Here is a 17,543-nt window from a genome sequence, read left to right on the forward strand (position 1 = left end):
ATGAATTACATAATTTTATGTATTTTTCAGTGAGAGGAGGTGTCTTCTCAGAGAGGCATGCTTTAGCTTATTCTTTTAGTTCATTTCTTCTTCATTCAAATACTTATCTGTCATTTCCCAGAGTTCACAGCTTTTTTCCAGATTTTTCCATATAATATTAATTTTTGTCTTTTTACTGTGGTAAAATATACATAACATAAAATTTACCCTCTTAACCATTTTCAACTGTACAGTTCAGTGGCATTCATTACATTCCCATTGTTACGCAGCCATCACATCTCCAGAACTTTCTTCAGCTTCCCCAACGGAAACTCTGTACCCATTAAACCACAACCCACTATTTCCTTACCTCCGGAAGCCTCTATTCTACTTTCTGTCTCACTGAATTTGACTAATGTAGAGACCTCACAGTATAAGTGGAATCACACCAAATTTGTTCTTTCGTGTCTGGCTTATTTCACCTAATATAATGTGCTCAAGGTTCATCCATGTTGTAGCCTGCGTCAGAATTTCCTTCCTTTTAAAGGCTGAAAAATATTTCATTGTATGTACATACCACATTTTGTTTATCCATTTACCTAATAGCAATGTTTTATGGTAGATAATTATATAATAGGGAAAAAACAAGTTCTCCAAATAAAGCTGTCTGGTAGTAGGGAATTTAGCCTTAATTCCATCCCCAGGCAATTGTTCTAGCTGGGCTCCAAGTTAGCTCCTAGGTTATACATATTCGTGAAAGGAATGCGTGATTTTTCACTGAAAGTATTATTAATTACAGGAGTCCCTCTGGTTACCTTATTCAGATGAATTAATTCTTAAAAACAAGGATTGGAATTCATTCTAAAATACCAAAAATAATGAACCCACTTGTCCCCAGTACCAGTGTTTCCCAGTGAGTGCCATTCTCTTTTATGACACCACAGAAAACTTTACCAGAAGGCAAAGGAATGTTCAAAAGCCTTCAAAGTGCAGCAAGCACTGATTCTTCTTCATGCTGTTCTCAGGGAAAGGAAAGATCCCCCTCCCCAAAAGGAGTGTGATTCACTCATTTGAAAAGCATTCGATGGTGTTGGCTTCAACATTCACAGTCCAGGAACATAGCTGCTCCTTCTCTTTGTGGTCCTTCAAACGTTATCTCATAAAACCACTTTTGCAGGACTGTCTTTGTTTTGTGCTTTTTTAACTTCCCACAACAGGAATTCATTTTTGCTACATCTACTTGTACAAACCTTGGTGTTTACTTATGCAAAATAGAGGGCATCTCGTAAGTCAAGAATCATTGTATTGCATCGGTTATTAAATAAAATAGTATGTGACATACCTAATATAAATGTTTTCTTTTAAAGCGGCAAATTACTAATAGCAAATTCATTTAGTATAAATATCATTTAAGTATTATTGTGGATGCTTCAATATGTAAAGCACATTAGGAAATGAGGTTTTTAACACTTTTTAACAATGTTTTTAGTGTCTTTTTAAAATGGAAAATAAATTTGTATCATAGTGAAATTTGTCACAATTGGGCGAACTCTTAGATCTGGTATTCAGAAGTGCACTGTTTCAGAAGATTTGATTAAAAGCAAAATAAAGCCATATCATCTACTTAGGCTTGTTTTTCCTCATGCTTCTTTTGCTTGCTCAAGAGTAAGCATTATGATTTGTTTCTTACAGGACTCGATTTTAGAGCTATTTGCCAAGTGAAAAAAAAGGCCCAGAGAACAGTCCAAGTCAGGTCATCTGACACCAGTGTTTGAATTTCTCAGAAAGAGCTGTGAAATGGCCAGAAATCCGCCACAGTGGCCTACACTGTTAGTCCGCCAAAGAGACGGTCTTTTTAGATTGAACTAGAAGGTCAAGCAAGTCTTAGTTTCTTGAATTCAAAACTAAATCCTTGTAAGTGCAATGTTCTCATGGGATTGAAACAAAAGGAAGTCTATACAGACAAATAAGACCTAAGCCAAACAAGGGCCTCCTTAGGGGTACTTTCACTGTAAGATCCAAAGTATTTTACAACTCTTTCAGGAAATCTTCAGTTGACCCAGATATACTGATTTTTCAATTTCCTCTTTGCTGTCAAAAGAAAACTCATCATGGATTTAGTTAGAGTAGCATATTACTAAGTCAGCTGGGTCTTTTTTTAAGAAGACTTCAAGTAAGGATATATACTCCACCGTGATTTTCTGAAGCTTGATTTAAGCTAGCATTTCACTGCTATACTCTTAGGTTAATGCTTCTCTGGGACTTCTAATTCAAGGGCTTCCAGGAACATTCTTATTGGCCACTAAATACAATATACAGTACATCAGATATCCATTTCTAACTCGAGGTGCCCAATATAAGCTGGGCCATAATATAGGTAGCAGCCCCGAGCCTTTCTCCAGGGAAAATCTAAATTCCAGAGTGGGACTTCTACTTCATGATGGTCACTAGATTTGTGGATTTGATGCCCTTTTTTAAAATGTGAGAAACATGTTTAAGATTTATAAAATTTCGCTGTTTACATGTGTTCTGAACTTTCAGAGGGAAAGTTAAAACGTGGTAAAAATTATGAAAAATAATATACAAATTAAATGGAAGTACATTCTTCAAATGAATGGAGCGTGTCATCTCCATCCAGATGGCGAGGCATCTGCAGGACTAATCTTTGGGCGCTTCTTCAGTTTTGTTTGTTTTTTTTTTTAAGTTAAATTTATTTATTTTTTTTAATTTTATAAGGGTGTGGGGAGTGGTGGCAGGGAGAAGGCACCCCGGACCCCTCCCGGGACTCCCTCAGGTTGAGGGGACAGGAAGTCAAGAGCTCGGCCCTGGGGCCTTAGGCGTCCAACTCCAGGAGCGATCACAGCGTCGAGGAGGCCATCCTGCTGTACCAGCTAAAGAAAAGAAAGGAGGCAAGCGGGGACCCAGTGCAGAAAAGCCCACCGGGGAGGAGCAGCCTGACCCTCCTGCTCACCGCGTGAGCCAGGCCCCAAACCCACAAGAAAACGCCAAGCAGGTAGAGGCCAGTGGCCTCAAAGGCCATGGAGCTCGGCCCGGGTGGCCTTGACCCTGACCATTCCAGCAAGCCACCAAAAGAAACCCAAGCCCCTGCACCCCCGGGAAACAGGGCGGCCAAGAGCAAGTTTGTGGCAGTACCTTCCAGGGAACAGTCCTCGCCTCGGCTTGGCCCTGGGCAGGGTCCCTGTCCTCTCCCTGCGCTCTCAGGATTTGAGCTCAAGATAGTGGTGTCCTGTGCCTTCTGGTCTTCTCTGCAGGGGTGTCCATGGCTACTAGACGCAGCAAGGACAGCTGTGTCACATGGGGCTGAGCACTGACTGGTCACCACGTTTACAAGCGATTGCCCGGCAGACTTGCCTCAGTTGCCCCAAGTTTTAGAACTCTACGTCATAATTTGACGGTGATGGCCCCGGAGCAAGGGTTACTTTGCAGCCGAGTGGAGTTGGCATTCTAACCTGCAAGTGAATTTTCTGCACGTCCTGCACCCTGGGTTTTAGCAGCGACTCACTGCTGTGCCCAAATGCAGGCCTAGGCCAGCACCGCCGTCATTGTCCACCGGCTCACACGCGGTGACCAGCAGGCCCGGGGAGTCCAGCTGTCTGGTGCCTGCGTGACGTGCGCTTGGGGTATCTGTCAAATATCCATTCATTCAAGTGCTTCCAGGAAAAACAATTCACGTTGTCCATGCTTTAAACTTTATTTACTTTTTAAGAAATGCATTGAACACCCAAAAGCAAAAAATCAGCTTGTCTTGTATGGGAGAACTGGTTTTTTAATGCTAATCAATTAAGCTCTGCTTACGAATCAAAAAAAATTTATAGAATATAAATTTTTGGAAAAACAATTTTTAGCGCTGATAGAATAGGCATTTTTTTATCCCATAAGAGAAAAGTGCCCTAGGTGATTTTAAATTCTTTTTGTAAATCATGCCATCCCAGTGATGCATAATTGTTCTTAGATTTGTAAGATGGACAGATTAGATACGTTCTTCCCAAAGTTCACTGTGGCTCCTTAAATTTTTGAAAATGCCATTTTAAATTTTGTAGTGTGTTTCTTTCACACTTAAGTTTCCCATCACCCAATCTTTAGATCACTGTTAAATATACTGCTCTTTTCCTAGTTTGGATATGTCATATTTAATGATGCCAAAGATCTTTGAAAGGGCGTTTTCATATTTGTAACCAAGATACAGCAAGTTTATATATAAACTTGAGCTGGAAGAAAACAGGTTTTAAATCTCAGAAGATTTTCTCCGATCTCTCCTGAAAATCAGCTCCAGCATAGTCGTTGAATATCAGTTATATTTTAGTATTAAATCTCCTTTCCCTAACATTTTGCCAGGTTGCAAATGTATTTTTTAAAAATACTGTTGGATATTGATGGCTGAGCTGCTGGGTTTACTGATGTGACATTGGAACTTTGTTCCTAATCACTCAGATTCTTCAAAGAAAATGTAAAGAAAGCTCTTATTACATAGTGTGTGTTTCCAGAGCAAGTCATTTCAATTCCCATTATTGTTGTGCAGCGTGAACTCGAGAACACCGTTCCCATCTGCCTTACTAGGATCACGGGCACATTTCATTACATATTTTGCAGCTAAATAGTTGACCCTTGAAAACTTGGCTTTTTCCCCAGTGAGGAGCTTATTCGCTGTCTCTGGAGTAAGTGCTCAAATGGTGGCTGCCATTGAACTTCAGTGTTTCCTGCAAGTCTCCTGACCCACTCATTTGGTCCATGTGTGCAATCTAGTTGCAAAAGTTATCCCCTTTCTCAACTAACATACATTCTGGTCCTTACATTTGGTTTTCTCTGTGCTGAGAACTTAGTGGGACACATAACCCAGTGACAGTAACTTTATAGATTCTCTGGCAACCGTTCCATTTTAAGTGTTGACCTTGCTAAATGCTGTGTATAAACTATGAGCAAAACAAAGGCTTCTGTTTGAGGACTGGAAATCAGAAGGAAGTGAGATATAACGGAGTCTGGTAAAAAAAATGAAATGATTTAGTGTTTTGAATGTAAATTAAAAGAGACATATTAACTGCTTCCTTCATCCTTGTATTTGAACGTGCAATCTCAGGAGAGTTGAATTTAGTATTACCACCACCTTTATTCTGTTTTGTTTAAAACAGCCCATCTCAAATATCAAATGTGGCCTCCTAATGAAACTGCATTCACGCTCCTCAAGGCAGGCACATGAAGCATGTCCACGGAGCTGTGTGTGGTTGTATCTGACCCAGCGCCAGAAACTGGCAGAGAACCAGCCTGCCTGGGTGCGAGACTGTGAAACAGTCTGTTTCCCTTGCAGCTGTTTACATTTCCTCTTTTTGGTCATTTTTTTTAAATAAAAAGTGCTGAGGTTAGGTAGCTATAATCCCATTAGAAAGAAAAAAACTAATAGATTCATTCTTGTTTCCTCTCTAGGGATAATTTATTAACACTCTTCCCTCCCTCCATCTCACCTGCTACACTTCAGCTTTACAAACACATTTGATAGCTTCAAATTTCAGAAAAGCAAATAGCAAAAGGAATATATTTTGACATTTTAATCCATCTTGAACTTAAGCTTCTAGCGCAGTCAACTACAGTTCTCAGGCCAAATCCAGCCAGCCACCTGTTCTTGTAAGTTTTATTGTAACACAGCCATGTCCATTCATTTATGAATTGTTAATGGCTGCCTTCACATACATGGCAGGGTTGAGCAGTTGTGACAGAGTTCAGATGGCCCTCAACGCCTGAAATATTTACCATCTGGCCAGAATAAGATTAGGATTCTAACATTCTTTAACAGGGCAAAGCTTGTAGTTGATTGGCTAATATCTTTTAAATCATATTTAGTGAGTTTTTTTCCTACAGCCTATCACTGACATTTTTTACAGTTCTTTCCCCAAATATTTGCTGAAAGTATCTCCCTGAAGGCACGAGACTTTGTGTATTACTGAATTATAACATACACCGAAGAGGTCTGGTGTGAGAGAAAGGACATCACATCAGGAGGCCACGGTTTTGTCCCTGCTGCTGTGGCTGCAGGACCCTGAGCTTCACCTCACTGGACCTCACCTTGCCCTTCTTAAAGCGGAAGAGTTGAACCATGTTAATATCTAAGATCTCTTTTACCCTGACACATTTTATGAAGTGAGTCATACTTGAAACATACAAAAAAAGAAAAGGATTAAATCCGGTCAAAATATAATTCCTTAATTTTGAGGAAGATCGTTTAACTGCACAAGCAGGACTAAAGATAAATGGTATCTGATTCCTAAAGAAACAAGCTAAGAAATAACTCTTCCCACTGTTTATTTTTGTTCCTCTGAATTTTTTAAAAATATCTATTTACAGTTCCTGTGTACCAGTTCAGATACTCATGTTTTGAAGAAACATGTATACTCAGCCCCATGCCAAGTGCTGTTCTGAAATGTCAGGGAATTCAAGAGTCTGATCGTGGAGAAAAGAAAAAGGCACCTAAACAGGGGGTTCTGTAAACTTGTCCCTTACACAGCCATTGCCCTCTTGGTTGGTAATGCCCTTGGTGTGGCAGGCATCCAGATGTTGGCTCTGTCCTGGGTTACTTCTGCCCCCAGGTGTTACTCCTCAGCTACTTGCTTCTGGGTCCTCTTGTGCTGTGCAGACACCCTCTCGGGCAGGGCTCCATCAGGATGGCTCCAGCCAGATTACTTTCTGAGACAGAGATGTGACTGTGGGAAACACACATTCTCTCCCTGGCATACAAGTGTGGGTGGCTCTACCACTGGCCTCCCCCTGCCTACCCTACCTACCCCCAGGCAGCCTCCACCCAGGAAAAAGGCAGACAGCAGTCTCTTTTCACTTGGGACCCCAAATACCACATATCAAGCTGCCCCAAGGATTCTGTCACGGGGGAGGCTCCTTCCCGGTGCACCAAGACAGGCCTTCTAAGTTGCTGTAACTCAGCAAGCATTCCTCTAGAGCAGGGGTGGGGAACATCCGGCCCTGCCAAGGCAACCGCAGGCTGGACTCGAAATTTAATAAATCTAGGAGCTTTTTTCATAGCAAATTTTTAAGTTGATCATTTCGTATGGCCCTCAAATGATCTTATAAATATTCAAATGGCCCTTGGCAGAAAGAAGGTTCCCCACCCCTGCTCTAGAGACTGAGCTAGTGAGCTCTCCTTGCTAGTTCTCCTAGTTGGTGTGAATGGTTCTTTTGGAGCATCCACCATCCTTCACTTGCATGGGGAAGGGGGCAACTCCCTCTCCTTTCTTCCCCATCGAGAAGGAGAGGGGAAAATCAAATACTTGCTCTCCTCATGACTCCTACAGATCCCAGGCTCCTACCTCTATAGGCAGAGTGGGGTGCTGGGGTGAATGTGGAAGGACCATTTTGGCCACCTTTCAGCAAGCCCTAGAGGGATGGTCTGGCAGTTTCATAGCCCACTTGGTGCCACTTTTACTTCCTATTGACCTTAGCTCTTGGCTAAAAGTCCAAATCAGTCAAGTCCCAAATCACATTATTCTGAATATTCTTTATACGTCATGGACTCGGTTGCCCTCAGACTTTGACTCTACCTGAATTTGAACTTAGAGTTCTGAATTTCATCTCATAGGCAGCATACAATATGAACATGACCCATAAGAATGAGAAGCTGAAAAGCTGCATATTTCTCACTACTGTTTTAAACACTTTAATGTTACATCACATTCAAAATTTCCTCCTCTCACTTTGCATTTACTTTGCCACATTTCTCAAATACTTTGTATTTGTTACGGTATCCCTAAAATATTTTGAGTCCCTAAGGCAAAAATACAGTCATAGAAGTTGATGGAGGAAAATGAAGGTTGGCATGTCATGCATTTACATCCGGATAGTCCCCAACTCCCTTCCAGTTGATATTGCTGGAGACCAAACTACTCTCAGGTCCTCAAAGGGGTCAAGCTGTCATATGTTTCTGGGCCATTGGTTATACATGTCTTTGAAATTTGTGAATCCTTTGAAGACAAAAATTCTCATCTTTTTCATCTTTAACTCTAGTAAATAGAGCCCCACTGCCTAGTGCATAGTAGGACCTTAATAAATATTGGATGGATAAATGGATGGATGGATGGATGGATGGATGGATGGATGGATGGATGGATGGATGGATGGATGGATGGACAAAATCAGCAATGGGTCACTTCTTCCCACTGATACTGATGTAAGCTTCTTCCCCGCCCCTTCTTGCCTTGGATCTTAGTTGCCTTTTTGGTTAATGAGCAGACAGTTGAGATTTTCCATCTATTCGTAGCCACGTGGACACTATCTATTCTGTCCAATGCCTGCCTTGAGAGCTCCAGTCCTGTGCTCTCCTAGGAGCTGGAGGAGCAGAGCCCAGTGCTCCTACCTCAGACAGAAGACCTTTTTGTTTTTAATTCCTTACTATTGTATCTGCCTTTGACATTAAGCACCCCACCTCCCCCTCAATCTCACCACTAGTTCAACTGAACTTTGAGTGAATGTGTAATGAATTGGACCAGGCCAGACCAAAGGAGCAGAGGAAATTTTGGTCTGAGCACTTTCCTTGGAGCAGGGCCTTCAAAATCACCCCAGCTGATTATGCTACGAGTCCTCAAGAAATCACCCTGACATAAGACCTAGGGAACCGTACTGGGCATAGTAAGACAGAACCAAAAATAAAATGTCTCCAGTGACAGAGTGAGGTTCTTGGAGCTGTGGGATTTTTGTTGCTTTGTGAGTAAAAGCAAATGTGCATCTATTAAGTGTGTAAATAGAAATATATACTAATCATAGTTGAGAAATTTGAAAGTAGTTCTAGTAATAGGCCTTGGTCAAGAAAAAGACAAAACTTTTGTGGTGAAGATAGGCCTTATAGAGTGATAGTACCGTCAACTTGTGAAGCCTCTGATTAAGTATTTTTTCATACAGTAATATTCGAGTTTTTAAAATCTTTATTTTTCATGCGGTTTTTTTATTTTGTTTGTCAATATTCCGACATGTCAGGTGATAACTATGTCTACTTTTTAAGTGTTACATATTTTTCAACGTGTTTTTTTAACTTATGGGTCCTTCCATTGTGAGGAGCAGGTTGACCTCTCAGCTAGCATGGAGGAGTTAAGAAAGGACAAAACCAACCCCCGAAAGAATCCCCACATATTTTAGAGAAGTTAGGAAATAGAAGTGGCAGACCAGCCAGGATCATTTTTAACTTGTTACTTTACAAAGCAGACTGTTGAATGAGACATTTCATCTGCGATAGAAATTAATATTTCAATTGCATTTCTACACTATAGAGATTTTTCTGTAACAAAGTAATTTTCTCAAGAAAGTTAAATTTTGGGATCATTTAGATTTGTGGGGGTTTTTAATATATTTAGATTCTTTCAACGTCTTCTCCTACTCTGTGCATTACAAATTCAAAAGGAAAAAAGTTTATGTCCCTGATTTCCTGTTTAAGGATGCCAGCACTGATACTGTTAATGAACAGCCCTAGTAAAACAAGCATAAACCTTTTGTGAGAACATTCCTTCCTGGAAGGAGCTGGGTTTGCCCTTTCCCAAGATTTAGATTTCTGTGAAAATTCTTTCAGTCGTGTCTTGGCCAGAAAGCGTTCTTTCATTTTACTCTGTATTCATCTTATTAAATGTTGCTTCTATCAGAGGAAAAAATACAGTGATTACAGAGATATTGATGAATTTAAAATGACAAGGCAGTCACCACATTGACAGGATTTTGGACCATCTCTTTAAACAGTATTTTTTAAAAGATACGCATACGAGTTATATTCCAACAAGTTTCCTTGAATGAACAAAAGATGATTAACCAGAAGATCCCACTGAAATCATCAGCCTGCCTTTTTAAGAGGAAAATATTGTTTAGTGAAGTAATAAATATGAAGGTCTGAATTTTAGCAAAGAATGATGAATGTTGATTGGATTTTCTCCTTTGCTTTTAGCTGTATGACAAAATTAACACAAAGTCTTCGCCACAAATCAGGAATCCTCCTAGTGATGCAGTTCAGAGAGCCAAAGAGGTAAGTGATGAATTTTGTAAACGCATCTGGGTGCATATTTGCTACCTTTGTTGAAAACATTTCTGTACAGGAAGAGGCAGTTTCCTTGGCATCACAAGGGGACCATTATACTCAGATTTAGTATTTCTAAGTTTATCACTGAGCATTTGCATACAGAAAAGAAAAAATATCACAGAGCAACATTGCCTAGATTTCCAGTTCTGGTTCTGCTGTGTAAACTTGAACATGGTAACATATCAATTCTGCTTCTCTTTTTTAAAGAAAAATAGTTATTTTACTGCACTAGGTAGAAACAGACATGCTCTGAAAATCTGAGTCGCTTTTCTAAGGTGGTAATGTTTGAAAGTTAATTAAATATCTATAGCATCTAAGTTCAGAGATGAGTCATTTCTGTAAGTTGTTGGTTAATGTACATCTGTCACAGACATTTTTAAACTTTTTAAATATAGTAAGATGATACTGTAGAAAGTTTGGAAAATAAAAATTCATCCACAACCCTGTCACCCTAACATAGTAATTTTCATTTGCATATCCTTTTCCAGTCACTGTCCATTTGAATGTAAATTTTTATACACAGTCAAAACGTATCTTTTTTTTTTTCCTAACATTATATAATGAGCACTTTTCCATGTTTCTCATTGGTCTTTATAAATATAAGTTCTAATGACGGCATCATTTTTCTTTGTTATTACTAAATTATAATGAATTAGCAATTCCTCCTTTGTTAGACACCTAGTGGGGGGTTTTTTCACTTTTTGATGTTATAGAAGTCTTTATGCAAATAAACATTTCTATTTGAAAAAAAATTTTTTCTTATGAAGTGAGATTACTAAATGCAAGAATATGAAAGACATAATTCCTTCCCTATCAGATGTTAAACACAAGATCTATACTGGAAAATATCGTATATTCATTGAGAAACAAGACCTAGGACGGGGGGCTTTGAGGCCTGCCCTCATCTTGGTCAGGGCACCAGCAAGAAGAGGGCCTCTCTGACTTTGGAGACCATCCCTCAGCTTTTAAAAACATAGATTGTGAGAGTAGCAGGACACCAGAGAGAGTATATGGTTTCATCCTTTCCTTTTCTGGTAGAGAAACTCGAAGCATAAAATACAGCAAGGAGAACTGGTTTATTATTATTAACAAAATTAATTACCAGCATAACCAGGACTTGTTAAACATGCATTTAGATAAGAAAGAAACCCTGTAGTTTCGGTTTGTCCCCTGATGTGGTTGAGTAGCACTTTGATATGCTGCTGAAACCTAAGCCTTAGGCTCAGTGACCTCACCACATCCCTCCCTGCCCCAGTACTAAGTCCTCCTGGGTGAGGTGAGAGGTTCCTACTGGATGGATGACTTTCGGGCCCAACATCCAGTCCTGCTGAAGCAATCCCCCGATTAGCTCAGCTTTTGGAATTGAGTGCAATTTGTATAACCTGAGTCCAACCATCTATAGTTAAGAATCACAGCGGTATGTTTACTCTGAAAGACAGCAGAGGCTTTCCCCTGGGCTCAGATCACGATCAAATTTTAAATGAGTAAACTCCATCTCGGTGGTAAGGGAGAGCTTTTGAAGAACCATTACATTTGAAAACAATCATTTTTACCTGTGCAGAGAAAATGTTAACAACGAATTAGCGAAGAAAAATTGAGTGCAAAGAGAAACGTTTGGGTTTTATTATTATTTTTTATTATTATTATTATTATTATTATTATTATTATCATTATCAGTCTCTTGGACACCCTGTCAGTGAATCCAGGAACCACTGGCAGAGGATGGTTCTGTGTGAGGAGATGAGTGCGGAGACTAACACTGATCCTGCCAGGCTGCAAAGAAAATTACTTGTGTTTCTCCTTTAAATTGTTTTTATCTGAGCCTATGTCATTGTAATCATTTTAAAAGGAATTTATAGTTTTGTTACTGTAAAAGAAAGCTGTTATTAACTTTTTATTATAGATTCATGTTGATAGTGAGTTTGGAAAAAAGCTTGCAGAGGTATTTTACCGTTAATTAAGTTACTTACACTTGTAATAAATATGTGTTGTGGGCTTGCCATTTTATATTTTTCAATAACCTTTTAGGTTAGAGTTGGATAATGTAGGCAAGGAGTATTACAGCAATTTTTAAATTTTTATTGCCATCAATGTAGTTCTTTTATATATTAATAACCTTTGAATAAAATGATGGATTTTTTTTCCCAAAATAATTGTTTTGCTGCCATAAAAATTCATCCATAATTTTTAATTTAAAAGACTTCTCTATTTTTTAAATCTTGACTCTTGTCTGCACTATTATATATTGTGCTTATTTTTTATTTTTTAGGTATTGGAAGAAATTTCATGTTACCCTGAGAACAATGATGCAAAGGAACTAAAGCGTATTTTAACACAACCTCATTTCATGGTAAGTAACAATCAAACTTCCACGGAACTGAAGCCTTACTTTCAAAAGAAGTTCTTAATACTCTTAATTTTTTTTATTAAAGTATAGTTGGCATTCAGCATTATGTTACTTTCAGGTGTACATCAGACTGATTTGACATTTTTGTACCTTACGCTGTGATCACCACAAGAAGTCTAGTAACCATCTGTCACTGTACAGAGTTATTAGGATATAATTAACATATTCCCTGTGCCGTATACTGTGTCCCCGTGGCTTATTTATTTTTTAACTAGAAGTTTGTACCTCTTATTCCCCTTCACCTTTTTTTAAAAAAGAAGTTTTTAACAGTCCTCATGAAACAGCCATCTTCATCAAATGCATTTTTATCCGTATATCAGACTGTTAAAATTACATTACAAAGTAATACCAGCGACTTTAAGATTCTTTTGTTTACTCTGTGTCGCAGTTATAAAGATGCTATTTTTGAGGTGGCTCCTCAAAGACTGTGCAGTCATCGGACAAGGAATCTGCTTCCTGACAGGACAGTCTGAAGTCACTAGGACTGTTTATGTTACTTAAACCACAGAGAGCTCAAATTGGAGTCAGTGTTCACTCATAAAGAATTCTCTGAACGTAGGTGATATATTGGAAGAGTTACAGCTCTTTACAGTGCTTTTCTTCATTCATTTCTACTGTATAAATGGGATAGTACCTATATTTAGGCAATTATTATAAAGCTAAATAGTTAAACAGAACTCAAGATAGATGAGATACCTTTCTGTAGAAGAAGGTTCACAAGTTGTCTATCTAACTGTAATTCAAAAGCATGATTACAGATGGAAACTTATGTTAAATATAACATTTTTGAAACATGACACACTGGTATATGTGGAATATATGTGGAAAGTGGACAATCCAGGTAACTGCCCTTTGGGAGAAAATATGACTTAAAAGGTATGTTCTTATTATTACTATGAGGTGATATTTTTAAAATAACAGTACCCTGGCCGGGCGTGGCTCAGCGGTTGAGCGTCGATCCAGGATCCAGGAGATTGGGGTTCGATTCCCAGTCAGGGCACAGGCCCGGGTTGCGGGCTTGATCCCCAGCAGGGGGCGTGCAGGAGGCAGCCGATCCGTGACTCTCATCATTGATGTTTCTCTCTCCCTCTCCCTCTCCCTTCCTCTCTCTGAAATCAATAAAGACATATATTTTTTAAAAATAATAAAATAACAGTAACAGTATAAGTGTACCATATCAGTTACTGTGCATTTTGGGACGCATTGTCCTATATGACACAATGCTTTAAAACATTCACCCAGTCATTGAAGTAGAATTTTTCCGCAAAGTGACCACTGGAAAGAAACAATGGCCATGTTCACCCCAACTCCCACCCAAGCGTGAAAGGCTGAACTCGAGTGTCACCCTTGAGGATGGTCGCCTTGATTCCATGTGGTTACGGGAAACCGGGCCCGGCCGGCTCCTGTTCATACTCACCTGTGCAGCATTCTAATCATGCTGGCAGGTCCCGCCCCAGTGAATAGGCACATTTCCCCTCAGCTTCACTGTTCTCATTGACTTTATGATCGTATTTAATCACTATTATTATCTGTCTCACGGGCCAGGAAAATAAACAAACTCAAGGCCTTAATAGTATCCTCAAGTTTGGTCAATCAGGAGTTAATTACCCGTGCTTAATATTCTCATGTTCCCTGAAATATTCACATGTTTCATGTGTAGGCCATTTCCCCCAGATTATAATGAATTCCCCTTTAGCCACCATGTCTTATAAAGTGTAAAAGCGGTTAAAGCTGTGGATTCAGATGGACCTGGGGTTGCCACCCCTAGCTCTGTGAACTCTGACTCTCTGAGCCAACCTCATGAAGTTGGAGTAAAAATTAAATAAAAAATTAAGTAGACGATATGTCTACCATGCTTAGCACAGTGCCTGACATATGCTTGATGCCTAATAAATGGTAGCTAATGAACATAATTAGTTATCCCATAGTGTCTTATCATGTGTAGGGTACATAGTATGTTCTCAGTAAAACACTGAATAGATTAGGAACTTGCCCATTTGCAGATAGGTTAGCCTCACCTCAGCTGTTCTGTGCAGTGTATTTTCCATAGCTAGAAACCTGTACATTTTGGACAGACATGTCTTTCTATAAATTGCTAAGTAACTTCAGTTCAAGTCAGAGAATGATATATGACCATTTGAGAACCCTAGATCTTTCAGATTTGATGTAAGCTAAATAAAGAAATTAATATATACCCAAATAAGAGCCTTTTTTTAAGGTTGAGGTTTTTTCAAAACCATCAATGCTCTGATACCTCTGTGTCTCACAACTTACCTACCTTCAGAGCCCTGATTTTTTTGCTTTTCTGAAGTCAGAGAAGTTAATACATGCATTGCTATTAGTAAACATTTTCAGAAATAATAAATAATTCTTTTAATTTCTGAATATCTAGATAGATACTTAAAAGATATTTTCATTCATTCATCAAATATGTAATTGCCTACTATGTGCCAGGCACCATGCTAGGCACTAAGGATAGTGGTGATTGGGACAAACAAGGTCCCTGCCCTCATGGAACTTCCATTCTAATGGGGGTGGGATGACAGTAGATTGGTGAGCAAGTAAACTAACAAGGTAATTTCTTACCATGATAATAACTTTGAGGAAAGGAAAGGATAATAGAGCAGAGATGATAGTAAAATGGGAGCTACTTTAGATAGTCAGGGGATAGCCCTTCTGAGGCGTTAACACATGAGCCGAGACTCGTTATATGAAAGAACCAACCCTCTGAACTCGCAAACCTGGGGAAGAGCGAATACAAAGGCCCATGGGCAGGAAGGAGCTTTGTAGGGCAGAATACAGAAGGAAGGCCCAATGTGGCTGGGACACAGTAAAAAAGGGAGCGAGTGGTCCAAGAAGAGCTAGAAGATAGGGCCTTCCCGGCCAGGGTAAGGAGTCTGGATTTTCTCCTGATCGCAGTAGGATGGCCTGAGTGATTGCAAGCAGGAAAATATTACCAGATCTGCGCTTTAGGGGGTAAAGATAAAAGTTAAAAGAAGGAGACCAATGAAGAGGCCGTTGTGAGAGGTGGTAGAGACTTGGAGAAGGATGGAGATGGTAGAATAACGGACAGATTGAGATTCGGCATCAGAGATGGTTGAATACAACAGGACTTGCTGGCGGTGGGGATGAGAGGTGGTGTGACTCAACCCTTTTATAGTTCCCAGAGGAAACAGCCCTGGAAAGGGGAAGAGGCTTGCTTGAGGTCGTCTACCTAGTCAGTGGCCTCCCTGAGGTCCAAAACCCAGATCTTACTGACTCCAAAGCCCATGCTCTTAAAAGCGGGCTGACTTGTTATGAGGATCAGTTTTCCTATAAACTTAACTTGAGCTCATTGGTCATTCCCAAGTAAGCATGTTTGGATAATGCCCCATGTGGGAAATATTATTCTGAGCTATATATACTATGTTAAATAAACTTTTAAGTGCAGAAACTTTCTATCTTATAAACATTTTAAAATCATGGGTTCAGAATCTTAGTATTTTTAAAGAAATATTAATAACTAAAGGGAAATATCTCAATGCTTGTAATATGTTGTTATTATACCAAGGTTTGGGAGTTATTCTTAGTACATTTATCATTTCACACTTACTTGTTCAATTATCTGGCTTTTTCTTTGTTTTCTGACATGAAAAACATGAGGCTTTAACATTGAATTACCTGACACTTAAAAATGCAGAGTAATTAAAGGAGGAGTAAATAAGTATAGATTTAAATTTTTTAAAGCCTATAATCTAAAGGTCATGATAAAAATATATATATATTATCACTCTAATACCTTTTTCAGTTATTCCATTTGAAACACTGATTTTTTAAAAAGAACAGATCCTGGCCCTGGCTGGGTAGCTCAGTCGGTTAGAGCATTGTCCCGATACACCAAGGTTGCAGGTTCGGTCCCTGGTCAGGGCACATACTAGAAGCAACCAATGAATGCATAAGTCAGTGGAACAACAAATCAATGTTTCTCTCCCCCTCCACCTGCCTCTGTCTCTCTCTAAAAATAAAACTTTTAAAAGAGAACAGGTCCTTTGCTTATTGCAATTGTAAAATATAAAACAACAGGGATAAAGACAAATATTAATAGAAGTTAATGCTTTAATTTTTTTTATTAAGAAATCAGATCTAGAACAGAAGATTTTAACACCAAATTTGTATCATACTTTCCCAAAAAACAAAAAGGTTAAAATCACGTTAGATTGTCATGAAAATTTCGTTAAGTGGTAAATTTTATGATTTGTAATTAAGATGCCAGAGGAACTACTTTTTTAACCTGAAATTCATATTTTTTCTATTCATTTTAAAGTAGTCAGATTTTTTCACTCTCCTCTGAAGTTGTTGCCTCGTTCATATCCTTATTACAGTACAAAAAGTGAAAATGTTTCTTTCCTATTACATGATTCTTTTTATGTAATTAAAAATAACAGCTATTTTAACTTAATACCAATTGCTCAATCATCCCTTTTTTTTTTTTTTTGAAGAAAAATATTCCAACTTTGAGTTTCCTCTTTTTTTTTTTTTAATGTTTCTTTATCTTTATTGTTGAGAATATTACAGGTGTCCCCTTTTTACCCCCATCGATCCCCTCCACCCCACATCCATCCCACCCCCAGGCTTTCCCCAGACCAATGTCAGTGTCCATGGGTTATGCTTATAAGCATATAAGGTCTTTGATTAATCTCTCCTCACCCACTCCCCCCTCCTCGCCTTCCCTCTGAGATCCCTCAGTCTGTTCTGTGCTTCTATGTCTCTGGATCCACTTTGTTCATCAGTTTATTTTGTTTATTACATTCCACATATAAGCGAGATCATGTGGTACTTGTCTTTCTCTGGCTGGCTTATTTCACTTAGAATAATACCGTCTAGTTCCCTCCATGCTGTGCCAAAGGCTAAAAGGCCCTTCCTCTTTACAGCTGCGTAGTATTCCGTGGTGTAAATGTCCCACAGCTTTTTTATCCACTCATCTACTGATGGGCACTTGGGCTCTTTACAGATCTTGGCTATTGTAAACTGTGCTGCTATGAACATCGGGGTGCATATAATCTTTCTGATGAATGTTTCAGGATTCTTAGGGTACATTCCTAGGAG

At 39.1% G+C, this 17,543-nt stretch overlaps 1 protein-coding gene across 5 annotated transcripts in view; it reads left to right on the plus strand.

Moving 5' to 3' along the window:
• CASK (calcium/calmodulin dependent serine protein kinase) overlaps positions 1-17,543 on the plus strand; it is a 372,464-nt gene that overhangs the window by 292,723 nt on the left and 62,198 nt on the right. For all 5 annotated transcript variants that reach the window (XM_087829368.1, XM_087829364.1, XM_087829366.1 and 2 more), the window contains exons 12-13: positions 9,920-9,997; positions 12,321-12,401. In XM_087829368.1, coding sequence (XP_087685494.1) covers positions 9,920-9,997; positions 12,321-12,401 — 159 coding nt within the window. The remainder of the gene's footprint in view (positions 1-9,919; positions 9,998-12,320; positions 12,402-17,543) is intronic.

Source organism: Miniopterus natalensis, chromosome X, assembly GCF_054644295.1.
Source record: "Miniopterus natalensis isolate mMinNat1 chromosome X, mMinNat1.hap1, whole genome shotgun sequence".
Taxonomy (NCBI): Eukaryota; Metazoa; Chordata; class Mammalia; order Chiroptera; family Miniopteridae; genus Miniopterus; species Miniopterus natalensis.